This window comes from Drosophila melanogaster, chromosome 2L, assembly GCF_000001215.4.
Source record: "Drosophila melanogaster chromosome 2L".
Classification (NCBI taxonomy): domain Eukaryota; kingdom Metazoa; phylum Arthropoda; class Insecta; order Diptera; family Drosophilidae; genus Drosophila; species Drosophila melanogaster.
The window spans coordinates 11,890,743-11,905,001 of record NT_033779.5 but is presented as its reverse complement, the minus strand read 5'-3'; the positions used below and the strand labels follow the sequence as shown (position 1 = coordinate 11,905,001).

The following is a 14,259-nucleotide window of genomic DNA, read 5'->3' as shown; positions in this document are numbered from 1 at the left end:
TCAATTAGAACTGTGCATATCTTAGCAGGGACATTATTTTTCGAAAAACAAACCATCAACATGTAAATGTACATACTTTAACTTAGTTGAGGCAGCTGCTCAAATCTCGTTTATACGACCACCCAATAAATGTTTTTATTGGAGCATTTTCGGCACTTGCAGAGCAGATTGAATGTGAGAAATGGGACAGAGTGAGTGAGTAGAGGATTGGGTCAAATCCTTTATGGCTGATCCGAGGAAAAAAAACCCATTCCGATGATGTCTGCTCGCATTCAGTAAGGAGCCTTTGTTTTGTTTCTTTATTTAGCATGCGGAATGCAGACTTTGGATGACAAGGCATAAATAACTAAACACCTGCAGAATGTTGGGAGACAAGGACTCCTTTAACTTTTCCTAATCTTTTTTTTCGGTTTTTTTTTTCTTTTTTTTGTATATGTTTTGTTTTCGGCTGTCCTCGGTCGTTTGTCGTGTCTGCAGTAGCATTATAAATCACACACGACTCGTCTGCGTTACACCAAACATTTGTCAATATATCCTTGGCGCAGGGACTAACCAAAAGAATGCCTTCAGATTTACAACCAAAAGGAACTTGGTATTTTGAGAGGCGCCATCCTGCGGCTCGTAGTGAAAGCTAAACTAAAGAGTTTCTGAGCTTTGCGTGGTGAAAAGCTTTGGCAGTTAAGAGACTAAAAGTGGTCCTTTTTAATCAGCTGTTGCAGGAGATAAGCAAAACATATGCACATAGTAATCAATAGTGAACTCAAGGCTATTTTGGTTGATAAGATATGTAGAGAATCAGAGTGCTCAAAAATCATATTTATATGTTAAATTTAAAAAATCGACATAAAAAATATGTTATGTACCAAACACTGTTACTCAATTCAGAATATTTATTTAAGACATAATTTGTATAGTTTTTATTTTTACACAAGCCATATAAATAAATGATATATATATTTATTTATTTTGCTAAATATTTACTAAGATTAAAGTGCTGGTATGAAATTACTACAAATGCCTTTAAAACTTAGTTTGCTTCTTCTGTATTGATATATTAAAATATTTAAATTAATACATATATAAGAATTAAGAGAAACATTTATGAATATATTTGATCTGCTTTAAAACTGCTAAAACGCAATAACTGAAATGTAAGCAAATATTGACCTAATCTATAAGCGCTCTGAAACTATTTCTTGGATAAATATACTTTCTATAATTAGCCAATTGTGTGTTTTCATTTTGGCTGATAAACGTTTCAAGCATTTTCTGAGTATTTCCGCTCTTTGGTTTTCCAAGAGCTTTTATCACTGATGCTCTTGCCGGAGAGCTTCCGCTCTTGAAATGCTCGCTCTTCCTCTTCGGAGGACCAACACAGAGCCAGCTGAGGCAAGGACATGATTTGCAGCCAGTCAGTTGATTGGCAACACGTTTGCCGGAAGGTAATACGCCCAGCCGAGGACAACAGGAAGTGCCTGCAATCGCGACTTTGCCACTTCCGAATCGGGCTCGTAGTTATCGTCCTTACGGCTTCGTTTTGGCCCAGTGTGTATGCATAGTTCGTGCGGCCCATCCAAGTGAAGTTCCTGGCTGAAATGAAAGAAAGAAAAAGTGATTCGAGTGGCAATTTTAATTACTCAGCAAATTACTAAAAAAAAATATATGCGAAGCGAAAGGAGGCAAATTGCGCTGAAAGTGGATTGTTTGGCCAAGTCAACTTGTTGCTTTGAGTCTGTTTTCAGAACCTGTTGCCCTTCTGGCTGATGGCCATCGTCAATGGGAACCACAAAAAATCGCTGGTTAACAGCAAATATTTGCACAGCAATTTGTTGGCTTTGTCCTGGTTATGCGCCTCGATAAATTAACAGCTTAATGCCCCGGTTTGGTTGCCAGCAATTAGGACATAAGGACAACTGAACTACACATTAAACACGTTTTAAATTAACAATTATGTAACCCGAAAGAGAGAAAACCTCCCGGCAAAGGACACCTGATCCTGCTGTGTGCCAAACAATAACAAAAGCGGATTAACACTTAACTCGACGGCAATGATATGACCCACCGACCTGAAACAAAACCCTTCTTCATACCTAAAACAAAAACAACAAGAAATACCCGCTGGCGTTGGCTTGACCCGAAAACCTTTTGCTCAGTCAATCTAACTGGGGTTAGGAACCCTTTTCAGGTGTTGGTCGCACTTTTACAGGGGGGTTGCGTGGAAATAAAAACTCGAAAATTACACTATGCAACAGGAAATGAGCTACAAAAGTGCAAAAACCTAGCACGAACAACAAAACCAATTTGCATAGGCCTTTGATCGTATTTGGGTAAAACAAGCCGCACAACATTTTTGATTAATTTTCATTAGAAGTTCAAAAGTTGCTACCGCCTGGCTTTTGTTGTCCAGTGCACCGAGAAGTGAGCAACCAATTGTTGTCCTTAAGCCGCAAAATTTACCCAAAGTTTATATTTGCTGGCCCTTTATTTTTATTTATGTCCGCACATATATACATATATACTCAAATATATTTCTGGACCCGGCCTCAACAATTTGCCTTTTATCCATTGCTGGTTATTCTTCATTTTTTTTATTGGTTGATGGCTTGGTAGCTTGGTATATCTGCTTTTCCGGCAGTTTCCTTTTCAGTTTCAACGCGAAAATGTTTCCAACTGAGTTGATTATACTGGGCGCAAATCAAAGGCTGCCAACGGCCGCCCTTTTGTATCCTTATATCCCGGAATCCTTAAATTTTCAACATTCTCTTTTCCACTCTTTGTTCGATATATATATATACACATAGCACAGTCTTTTATCTGCGTCGAGCTTCCTCATGACGTGACCTTGCGAGTGGGGTTGGATTTTCGTGGGGGTCGTGTGTCCACGGGGGATGGGTTGGATATTTGCGACCTAAATATTTCAGAATTAATTTACCAAATTAAAGCCGGTCTGCTTATCCAAGCCACTGAGCATCGCAATTTATCTGCGAACATGGCCGCACACACCCATACACACGCACACACAGACACACTAACACGCACATAAGCACTAACACCTATGCATGAGGAACGCCCAAAGGTAATAATTAGTATGGCCCAGCGAACAAAAAATCAAGTGAAAGCGATGGAAACACACAACTATAACTTGCTATACGTTGAACAAAAATGTAGATATTCAGATTAGAAGAGAAATATGATTTAAAATCTTAAAAATTTTTTATATATCCATACTTTCTATGAGGAGATTTCTGTTTATGAAACGGAAAACGGAAATACCGGAAAATGGGTTGATTAGTTCAATTTATTTGAAGTGTATGACATTTTTCCCGTGTATACATAAAACTCGCAGATATAAAAATCCATAATCCCAACCTGGTAGTTTATTCTCTTCAAAGAGTCGGAACATTGAGACCATCTTTCAGGGTGTTGACACGACATAAACGAAGATAGCACAGCGAAAGAGACCGGTAATAAAACCTGGTTCGTCTATATAGCACAGTAATACTAGCATTTTTAACATTTCGACAGGTAGATAAACGAGCAACAAAATTGTTACGTCAATTGAATGCAGACAGACGGAATCATAAAAGCAAGATAGAAAGTTCAGTGGTTTTTTTTATGTGGATTATGATTTGTGCGCTGCGGAAAGCAGAACCACCAGTTGCGGATTAAAATCCTTTTGAAATCAGCTTAAGTGTAGAGAATTATGCCAGTACTCTGTTATTAATAAAGCACAATTCATGAATAGTGACCCATCTGCGTTTGAATTTATTTTTACGGCCATTGTTTGTCTCTGCTTTTTGCCTCTTGTTTTTTTTTTTTGCAAGTGGCATTTGATGTGGCAATTCCCGGCGCCTTTTCCGCAGTGCGATAAGCGGGAAAAACAGAGTAAGCCCCCTACCACTAATGTATACATTTGAATGCCATTATCACAAAAAGCTGGCTGATAGGCTGCTGGGAGGAACCGGTGGCAATTTAGCCGCAGAAAGCCAGCCACTCATTGTCTGGTGGTTTTGCCTGTTTGTGCGGGTGAATCTTGTTTGTGGTTGTGTATCTGTGTGTTTCTAGGAGGCCTGTATGATGTGGCACTGGATGTGATTATTTCCAAGCAATTTACTTTAATTCGTCGCATTTTAGACGGCCCGGCCAGGGAAATATGCCAGAGACAGCGGCAAAGTCATCATCAACTCAATGCCAAAGTGTACCGGCACTTTCCCTCGATTTCCACTTAACCCCACTCTGCATCCGCTTAACCTGTGCCCACCCACCAGAAAACTCCACCCACCGAAAACGTTGGTTCAGCCTGGGTAATTCCGTTTTTATTGACTGCAATCATCATCATCATCATCATCATGATCACCATCATCAATGCCTTGCTTGCTTTTCGGTCGCATTCGATGTGTTTGTATGCGGACAGTAATTTTCCAGGATTTTGCTTTTCACACACTCACACACAGCTGTAATTGCAATTTTGCTTAAAATTTTCGATGAAAGCAAATTGAAACTGCAAATGGCGAAACAGTTGGGAGATAAAGTGATACATATCTATTGTTGAGCCGCCCGCACAAATATAAATACACACTATCCCACACAGAAACACAATTTGCTGAATTGCGGTTATGGCAAAATATTTTCAAAATTTAAATTAACTTCGGTAATGAGACATTCAGACGTTTTTTTATTGCTCAATTAAATGTTTCGAATGGAAATTCTGTTTGGCTGGAATGCCTGCGGCAACTCCACGCATACTTCGTGCTGTGAAAATGGAAATTGTCCGAAGTTCCCATTTAAACTTTCCAAACAAAAGTAGTAATTTAAGAAATAAACTTCTTTGAATGGCAGAAGAACACAGATTTTATAGAGTTAAAACTTTCATGAATATGTGACTAGCTCAGAGAAATTTTGCTGGCTTACTTGGTCTGAAGGAGTCAACTAAAAACTAAAATTAATAATCGTATTTCTAAACTTTTTTTTTTTTTTTTTTTTTTAATTTATTTATTAAGGCATACGGGGAAGTCTTGAATCCCCTTTGTGTCCTTCTTATCTATTAATTCAGCCCATTTGGGCTCGCCGGCTAACTATAGTTAGCTTTTTCAAATTTACAGTAATTTAACTACAATTACATAACAATCACATATAACAAATAGGATTTAAGATAAGCGTCAGCTTCTGCGGACCCTTGTCAAAGGAGATCGGGTAATGAGATCCCTCGGTTGCCTTCTATTGAGCCTCCTTGGTGGGCGAGATCTGTTTAAAGCGCTGGCCAGCCGATTTCTGTGGCGCTCCAGCCTGTCATGGTATCTGCTCGAGTGCTTGTTTATTTCGTCAAATACCGTTGCGAGTTTCAGGTCTCTGTGCAGGGTGGTGTTTCGAACAAACCACTCGCAGCCGGTGATGAGTCTTGCTACCTTATTTTGAATAGCCTGGATCCTTTTGATGTGGCTGTCGCAGGCTAAGCCCCAGATTTGGCACCCATACTTCCAGTTTGGTGCTAGGATCTGTTTGTAAATTGTCAGCTTGTTGGATAGCGACAATTTACTGCGCGAAGAAAGTAGCCAGTAGTGCTTCGCCACCTTAGCACGTAGGCGCGTTCTGATGTCGGTCACATGCTTGGAAAATGTGAGTCTGCGATCCAGAAGCACTCCAAGGTACTTTGCTGCGTTCGGCTGTGGTACGGGGACTTCCTCGATGTAGACGGGCGGTGGCGTTCTCCGCTTTAAAGTGAAGCAGACGTTGTTGGATTTACTGCTATTGATGCCAATATTCCATCGTCTTGCCCATTCCGAGAACCGGTATGCAAAGTCCTGGATACCATCGGCTGCGTCGTGCTCGCATCGGGACCTGTAGGTGACGCACACGTCATCGGCAAATGTGGCCAACATAGATTTCCCGTAAAGGCTTACATCTGGCTGCGGCATGTCGTGGCTATACAGGCAGTAGAGCAGGGGGCCGAGGACACTACCTTGTGGAACACCAGCTGCCACGTTGTGCTCGGTGGAAATTGCTGAATGAAAGCGCACAGCGAACCTCCTTCCTTCCAGGTACGATTTCAGCAACCCAAAATATGGAGCAGGCAGCGTCTGCTTGATTTTCAGTTGGAGTCCAATGTGCCACACTCGATCAAACGCTTCTCGAATGTCCAAGAAGAGGCTGTTACAATATTCCTTACTGTCGTAGGCAGTCAGAATTTGCTCGACGACTCGATGGAGCTGCTCGACAGTACAGTGGCCAGCACGGAAACCGAACTGGTGCTCAGGGGTAATCCCCTGGGCTTCCATAATCCTTACAATCCGGACAGCAATCAGTCTCTCAAACACCTTCGAAATTGAAGGGAGGAGACTGATCGGCCGGTAGGAGGCGGGCTCCCTTTCCGGCTTGCCAGGTTTGTGGATCATGGAGATTATCCCGAGCTTCCACTGATAAGGGAAGTATTGCAACCTCACAATAGCGTTGAAAACCAACGTTATGTAGAGGATCGCTTGTCTGGGCAGGGCCTTCAATGTGGCGTTGCAGATGACGTCATGTCCAGGTGCTTTGTTGTTACTCTGGCGCACAATGACTTCGGCTACCTCGCAGGGTTCAAACGGCGTGATTGGCATATCCATTTGAAGCGCTTGGTTCAGCTGGTCCTGAGTTTCTTCAACCTGTTGCAGGCTGGCAAGCTTGAATGGTTGAAATCGCTCGGCGAGGTGCGCAGCGAATACCTCCGCTTGTCCCAAGTCGGTCCGACACCATGTCCCGTTGCTATCGACTAGAGGCGCCTTCCTCGTGCAACGCCTTTTGATTGCGCGCGTGGCCTTCCACAGCGAATGCGTCGCTTCGCTTTCGACTCCGGTATTGGCAAGCCTTTCGTCGAACCATGCGGCTTTGTGCAGCACCAACGCGCATCGGAGCCTACTCAGAGCTCGGTTCCATTCCGTTTTGTCCGACGGGTGCCGAGACCTCATCCACCTAGTGCGTAAGCGCCTCTTCTCAGCTATAAGCAGCAGGATCTCCCTGGGTATTGGGATTCGATCTGCCGCGGGCTGCCGAGATATGCTGCGAGTTGCCAATCTAGCTGCTGACTTGATATTGTTGGTGAGCAGTTCGATAGCATCATCAACGTCCTGTCCAGAGTTTATGGCAGTGTTGAGGGGCAGTGTGGACTCCAGTTGCGATTGGAATACCTCCAGGTTAGTACGCCTAGTGATAAGCCGCTCCATCTTAGGGTAGGATATTGCCCCCGCATCCAGCGTAATTACCAGAGGCAGGTGGTCGGAGCTAAGCTCAACAACCGCACTTATGTTAGCGTGGATGCCCAGCACACCCTTTGTCAGTGCAAAATCGATGTACCCTGGTGAGCCTCTACAGCCGTACGGGTATCTTGTTGGTCCTCCTGTTGCTAGCGAGTCCACCTCCGAATTTAGGACGAGATTCGCTAATGCAATGCCTCTTTGGTTGCTCCTTCCCGCACCCCAGAGCCAGTGGGACGCGTTCCAATCGCCTGCAACAATGAACTTCGTCTGGAACTCTTCCAAAATGTCCTTAAACTCGTCCGTAGTCCATGCAAATCTCGGTGGGCAGTAGACCGCTCCAAAGCTTATAGGACCAAGTGCCGTTTCAATAACCGCCGGCGCAAGTTGCACCTTGGCAGTGGCTATTGGTGTTAGCGGAAAGTGGGCAAGGCTATTTTTGATTAAGATAGCTGCTCCGCCTTTGGCGTTGCCACCACTCGGATCATTGGCAGTGTAGGCTACAAATCCGAATAGCTTAGGCGTCTCTGCCCCCTTGCAGTGTGTCTCGCTGAGCAGTAATACATCGATTTCGTGACGTCGCACGAAGCACTCTACTTCAGGCACTCTACTCTACGCAGGCTGGCATGCCTGCGGCAACTCCACGCATACTTCGTGCTGTGAAAATGGAAATTGTCCGAAGTTCCCATTTAAACTTTCCAAACAAAAGTAGTAATTTAAGAAATAAACTTCTTTGAATGGCAGAAGAACACAGATTTTATAGAGTTAAAACTTTCATGAATATGTGACCAGAGAAATTTTGCTGGCTTACTTGGTCTGAAGAAGTCAACTAAAAACTAAAATTAATAATCGTATTTCTAAACTAAAACTATAATATTTTTTACTTGTTGATAAACGATATAACTGAAAAGCCAATTGATTTCCGTGGCACCCATTTTCAATTTACAAACGAACCAGATATTGCCATTTAATCCGTGCCACAGGCGAACTAATTTCTGTTTGCCTTTCAATTTCCAAACGTTAATTGCAACAAATTGGCTTGGTCAGGACCAGAGGTCTGACCTATAACTATTTTTTCGGATGAGCAGGTGCCCAATTGAAACGCTGACCTTTGTTCAGTGCCAAACAAAATGAGTGTTATCAAGTGACCTGCGACAGAAATAAAAATCCATCTAGCGAAAAGGAAACGAGGGACAGGCGAGTGTGCAAAATGTCCAATTTGAATCTAACGAATGCTCCACGCCGTTTGGCCCCCGGGACGGCCACACCTGTGATGAGCAGAGCTCCTGTTCCCGGTAGCAGTCCGGCTGTTCCAGCTGCAGTGCCCGCAGTGCTAACGGCACGACTGACCTCGGACAACACCGTGGCCAGCGGAGTGGCAAGCCAGCAGGTGTTGCACCATCAGGTGTCTTCGGAGCGGCATCCACCCAGTTCCTGTCCGGACTCACCCATCCGCCGGGTATCGTCGAGCTTGAAAAAATCAGCTCTGGACTTCGCATCGCGTTTCTTCAACAAATGCAAAGCGGCCACATTCACGGTGGATGGTGCCACCTACACAATCGGTAAGTTAATTACTTAGTACATTAAAGAAGGGATTGGATTCCAAATACATAAAAAAGATATGAAAGCAAAGATCCTTTTTCCACTGCGCTTTCAGACTAAAAATGTAGTGTTGCATACTGTCGTTCGCTTTGAGATAGTATTTGCTCGCGTTTCCTGTGAAATACATACTTTGTGATATATGCAACACAATTTGCCAGTGCCAGTCATCTTAGTGCCCAATAAGTAGTTGTAAATAAATTAAGACCCCTGTAGTACACAACATTGCAGACGAAGGTAGCAAAGTTTCATAGGAAATGAAAATGAAATCTTTCAATTTTCCCGTGTGCATCAAAGGGGAATAACAAAAGCAATTACAAGGTCAACAAGTGTCTGTAGATGCATGCATAGAAAATGCGTTATTTCGGCATTTCCACCTTTATTTTATATGGCCCACACCCGCCACACGCCACCTCCACCGTCCATCTGACATTGGGTGGCAAGGTCACCGATTGACATTGGCCAGGTGTTTTTTTTTCACCCTGGTTCGATTTTGTTTTCGCTTTCCCTATCGATCTGCCACAGCCGTCACAGCAAAATGGGTAATTCAATGTGAACCGACGATGACGCGTCTTCGTCTTGTGTGTCATGTTCTGAAGAAAGATTGATTGCAATTTAATAAGCTGCTTATCATTTTCTGTGGGAAAGTGAATGGAACACTAAAATCGTTAAAAGAGTTGATATATTTTACAAATTTATATTCAGCAGATTCGTAGAGACACGGAACATAGATGCTATTTAAGATTCCATTTTATCAAATATACATAAATAATTTAAGGCTCGCGCTGAAGTTAAGTTTGTACAGCGATTTGAAGAACAATATCTGATGGCAAATATTGATTGAACGAATGCCATTTCTTATTCAATTAAATGCGATTCCTTACCCGGAAAGACGTGTGTTGACATAGCAATTGTTGCCGAAATTGGAAACTCACGTGCCTAGGTGTTAACTGTGTCTTACTGGTCCATCCTTGAGCGCCACTTTTCCTCTTTACCCAGTGATATGCCGAAAGATAACTTTGATACGGCACACAACTTTGAATCCGGCCAAGTCCCAGGAGGCAAATTCGTAAACAGATTTTTCTGACTGAAGAGGATTTCGCTCGCTCTCTGCCTAAATGTTTGTGTGTGTGTGTGTGTGCGTGGGTGTGATGTCCTGGAAATCTGCGTGAAATCGTCGGCTATATGCAAATCGTTTGATATTGAACTTTTCGAGCTCTGCGTTGCCAGGTGGAATTTAAATTGCGAGCAGATATAAATATTTTTAATTGAGAGGGCCGTGAAGCGATAATGAAATGTATCTTCATCTGAATCGATGTATCTATACCGATGTATCTGCATTAATGACACACGTGTCACTTAGCATTTTTTAATGATGTGAGGTTGGTTCGATTTATTTATGGTCAGACAATCAGAGCATCTCTCAAAGGAAATGGTAGAAAGAAAATGCCCCAGCTGTGTGCCATCAATTAAAACTTGCAAATGGAAGGGGTTAGGAGTGCAGGGACTCTGGTTGCATCCATGGCAATTTCCACAGGGCGTAATGCAATTAAGAGTGTCACCCAGCAAAATGGCTAAGGAAAATGGAAGGTACTCCCAAGTCCGGCCGACGTGGCAACATGTGCGTCATCCACATTTCTAAGAACCTTTTATTAATAAGCCTGCCTGCTGGCCAAACTTTGCCTGTGGCGTTTTAATCTTTAATTGTTGATTATGTACGCACAAGTGGCAGCGGCGGAAGCTGCCCCACAAGTGAGCATCAGCCCTTGCAAACGACAGGAAACGTAGCCCAACTTCGTCCGTTCAGCTTACCAACCCACCCCGTTTGATTCCTATGTTCCTGCGTTCTTTGGTTCCTCCGCTCCTTGGTTCCTTGGTTCCTTGGTTCCTTGGCTCCCAGGTTCTATTTCACCCGTCGTCGATGTCTACTTGTATACTTTGCAGTCGGCGGAAATTGCTTTGTCAACGCTGCCAGTGTGGGAAATTCAGGCCAGACTGCAACAGAAGGTCCTGCACGACGGTATAAGCTCCTAAGGTCCTGCAGCTCGTCTCATGGCTGACTGATGTCATAGATGCGCAAATTAAAAATAATGACAACGGAGATTTCGCAGTTAGAAGTTCAAATTGGTTTGCTCTGGCTTTTTAATAGGTTTTAAGACTAGCAGACTACCAATGTTTAAAAGGCTATATGTATGTAAAGGATATATGCATGTTTGTATTTCATGTATCTTTTGTTTAAAAACTTAGAAACTTGCAATTTAGAAGCTTAATAACCATATCAAGAAATCAAAAATGTTGACAAAGTTTCCTTTAAGCTTTCAGACGGACTTAAGCTCTTTGGGAATTTGTCTTACAACTTTGTGAGCTACCCCTTTCACACAAGGCTATTCGGCAATCAACGCCTTTCTGCACCTTGATTGCAAGAAATGGCGACAAGGAGGAGGGCGAGGAAATAGCACCACAAATCCAATAGTGATCCCAGTGCCCATTTCGCATCTTCCATTCGCCGATCCATTCCGCAAAACGACATTAATCAGGGCAGTAAACGATGGTGCCAGTGGGTCGGGCATGACCAGAGCCATTACCATGGCAGAGTCGTTGATTTAGTTGCTTTCCACCGGCCAGTGGAACAGTCGTACCTGTTGCAATCGACAATTTATCGATTTTCGCCAGAGGATGGTCCTTACAGTCCTTGCAAGCCGAGGCGCAAGTCCTGGCGGCGAGCAACAAGCGAGTGGGAGAAAAATGAAAATCGATTTCACGCTCAAATTGATTTGGTTTTTATTGCTTTGGCCATTTAATTTATGTTCCCCCGACAAAAGCTGACTGCTGTGCCAGCATGCCAGAGGATAACACAATGCAAAAAGGATCCGATCCGACGGCAGGACTCCGAGTGGAATTCTTTGTTGCGTTACGCTTTGACAATATTAGCGCTTATAAATTTAAAATGCTTATAGGACTGACGGCGGAGGGAGAGCCGTTTTTCTTTGTAGAAAAACAAGGAAACATGTCGACTTGTGGGCGGAAAATATTCCTTAGGCATCGAGGTGACGGCCCTGACATGATGTCGCTGCTCCTCGTTTGTCCTGCTCCTCCAGTTCCTCCAGCTCCTACTGTTCTTCCTGCCAATGCTGTTGTTGCTGGCAACATTGATTTTCTGCTCTGCCACCAACTGCCAGCAGCAGACTATAACATACCAAACCCCCTAACAAAACCAAACCAAACCGAACAGTATCCTGCCTTTTGGACCCACGCACAGCCATACAGTATTTGGTTGTGAATGTTGGTTCTCTTTTTTTTCGGGTGAAGAGTGAACAAGTGGATTCGCCACTAACTCCATCGTCCCATGTGGGGGAATTCTGTTGAGGTTTGCGGGCATATTTTGGCAAAAACGTTTTTCCACCAAGCCAAATAGAATGTTATAGGGGTATATAGGGCTTTTCAAGGCTTGGTTGTCAGGCAAATGTAATGGGCTTCTAAGCTCGTCGAACAAACTACGGAAATTCTGTAGGAGTTACAAAGAATAGGCAATAAGGGGTATAATTAATTACTATATATATATCAGTTTTATTACTTCTAAGTATTGTTTATTAAAACAATTGGAATATATTATGCAGTGAATCAGCAGAAATCATTAGTTAGGGTACCTATCCATTCCATAACTACCCGCTCATTAGCTTTCCCACAGCAGAGCAGCTCCATCGTTAGACATCCTGTTGGCATCCTTTACTTCCTGCGCCTGTCGCTGACTGCCGTTGTCACTTTCAACACTCTGCCACCGCCTTTTGCAATTTGTTTCGAATTTGGCATTAATTTTTCACACGGGACTTGGGAAATTGAAATGTTGCCATAACGAAAAGTCGTTACGTAGATGGTGACGAGTCTCAGAAAATGTGGGGATGATGGCAAATTGTGCAGGTTTTCTAGTTTCACTGAAGGCTTAAAATTCAATTAAAAGTTTATTAGTCAAGCAGGAGCAAAGACTAAGTTAACTCTGTGGCTAAAACTGTGTTAATCGAATGAAACTACTTAGGCCGAAAGTTTTCGAGCCTTACATTTGCCGTCAGCCACAACATCGAGTGAGAATCTCATAAAACCCTGAGACCAGACTGGATAAGTACTTTGAAAGCAGCCGAAAATAAATATCCATTTCCAACTCCCACTCCGTTTGGCATCTCATCTTTAATGGCGCTGGCATTCAATTTAATTGCCATCGTTTCCGCAGCTGATTGCTCTCAATTTCCAGCCACCAACTAGGCCTAGATATATAGGCCTGCTTTCTGGCCTGGTCGCCATGGCCAGGTGTTTGGCAAGTCGTTTGCCAACTTCAATCAACGGAAATTGAAACGCAAACGTCGAGCATCCATTTCTCCACCCTCGACAAAAAACGTGCGAATGATGAAAGTGAAAGCAAGTTCGCTCCGCTTTATTCCCTGTACTATACTATGCCATTCAATAAATACATTTTGGGCTCTGTGGCCATATCTATTCCGTCAGTTATTGTTTGCCCAATCCATAGCTGGCTTCATATTTATTTTATCGCCGGAATGGAGAATGAAAACCAAACCAGTCCGCACCTACTCACCCGCGTGAATTTCCACTGAGGATAACGAACTTTTTGTTTATTTCCAATGCCCAAACTGCAGAGAAAGAAGCGAGAAATTTAATTTAAAATACAAGCAGCTCGATTGGCAACAGTCTCCACCCAAGGGTGGGCAAAAAAAAAATGTGGAAATAAAAAACTGAATTGTTTACATTTCATGGGCCAAAGCCTCTGCGTGGCGGGTGACAACATGGAAACAAAAATAACAAAAAAAATGAAACTATTTTAAATGGATTGTCTATGGTGTTAAAAATACGATTCGGGCTTAAGCCGATGGAGGGCGATAAAAAAACAGAGGGACTGCTTTAATTTACAGCTGTTAATAAAGGCAAAAAATATACTAAATTAAATACACTTTTTTTTACAGCTCGTGCAAAGTGCGCTCGAGCATATTTGAAATGTTGAACCTTTTAAGAGCTCAAAGGGCATATTGTGTGGCTCGATTGCCGTTCTAAAATGGCTGCGTAGTTTTCAGAAATATTTCACACATTTTTCCCACCAATTCATTTACATTTCAAATGCAAAAACCATATATAACCCAACGTCAATGGGTGTATACAAATATCTCGTGCATGACGGGAGTTCATCTTTCCATCGTGCAGACCGCAACCTAATTGAAATTGTAGTAGCATCATCAATCATAGCCACATAACGTATACGCAGCGTATGCGCACTTCAGAGCCTGCCAGCAGCATAAGCAATATTCTTATCAATTTACCAAAACACACTCCACACACCATACTACAACAGAGCACCTTGCTAACCGACAGCCTCGATATAAATTATTATGGCAATCATCGGTGACTTTTATTTAGGTCCCGAGCCAGC

At 43.0% G+C, this 14,259-nt stretch overlaps 1 protein-coding gene across 5 annotated transcripts in view, besides 1 other annotated feature; it reads left to right on the top strand.

Annotated features, from left to right (window-relative positions):
- Pde1c (Phosphodiesterase 1c) overlaps positions 1 to 14,259 on the top strand; it is a 114,417-nt gene that overhangs the window by 23,571 nt on the left and 76,587 nt on the right. For 3 of the 5 annotated variants that reach the window (NM_001259065.2, NM_001273466.1, NM_001144346.3), the window contains exon 1: positions 8,224 to 8,791. The exons of the other annotated variants lie outside the window; for them this stretch is intronic. In NM_001259065.2, coding sequence (NP_001245994.1) covers positions 8,440 to 8,791 — 352 coding nt within the window. In that variant the 5' untranslated portion in view covers positions 8,224 to 8,439. Of the gene's footprint in view, positions 1 to 8,223; positions 8,792 to 14,259 lie in introns of those variants that run through there. 5 annotated transcript variants of the gene reach the window in all.
- Positions 4,973 to 7,834: a mobile genetic element.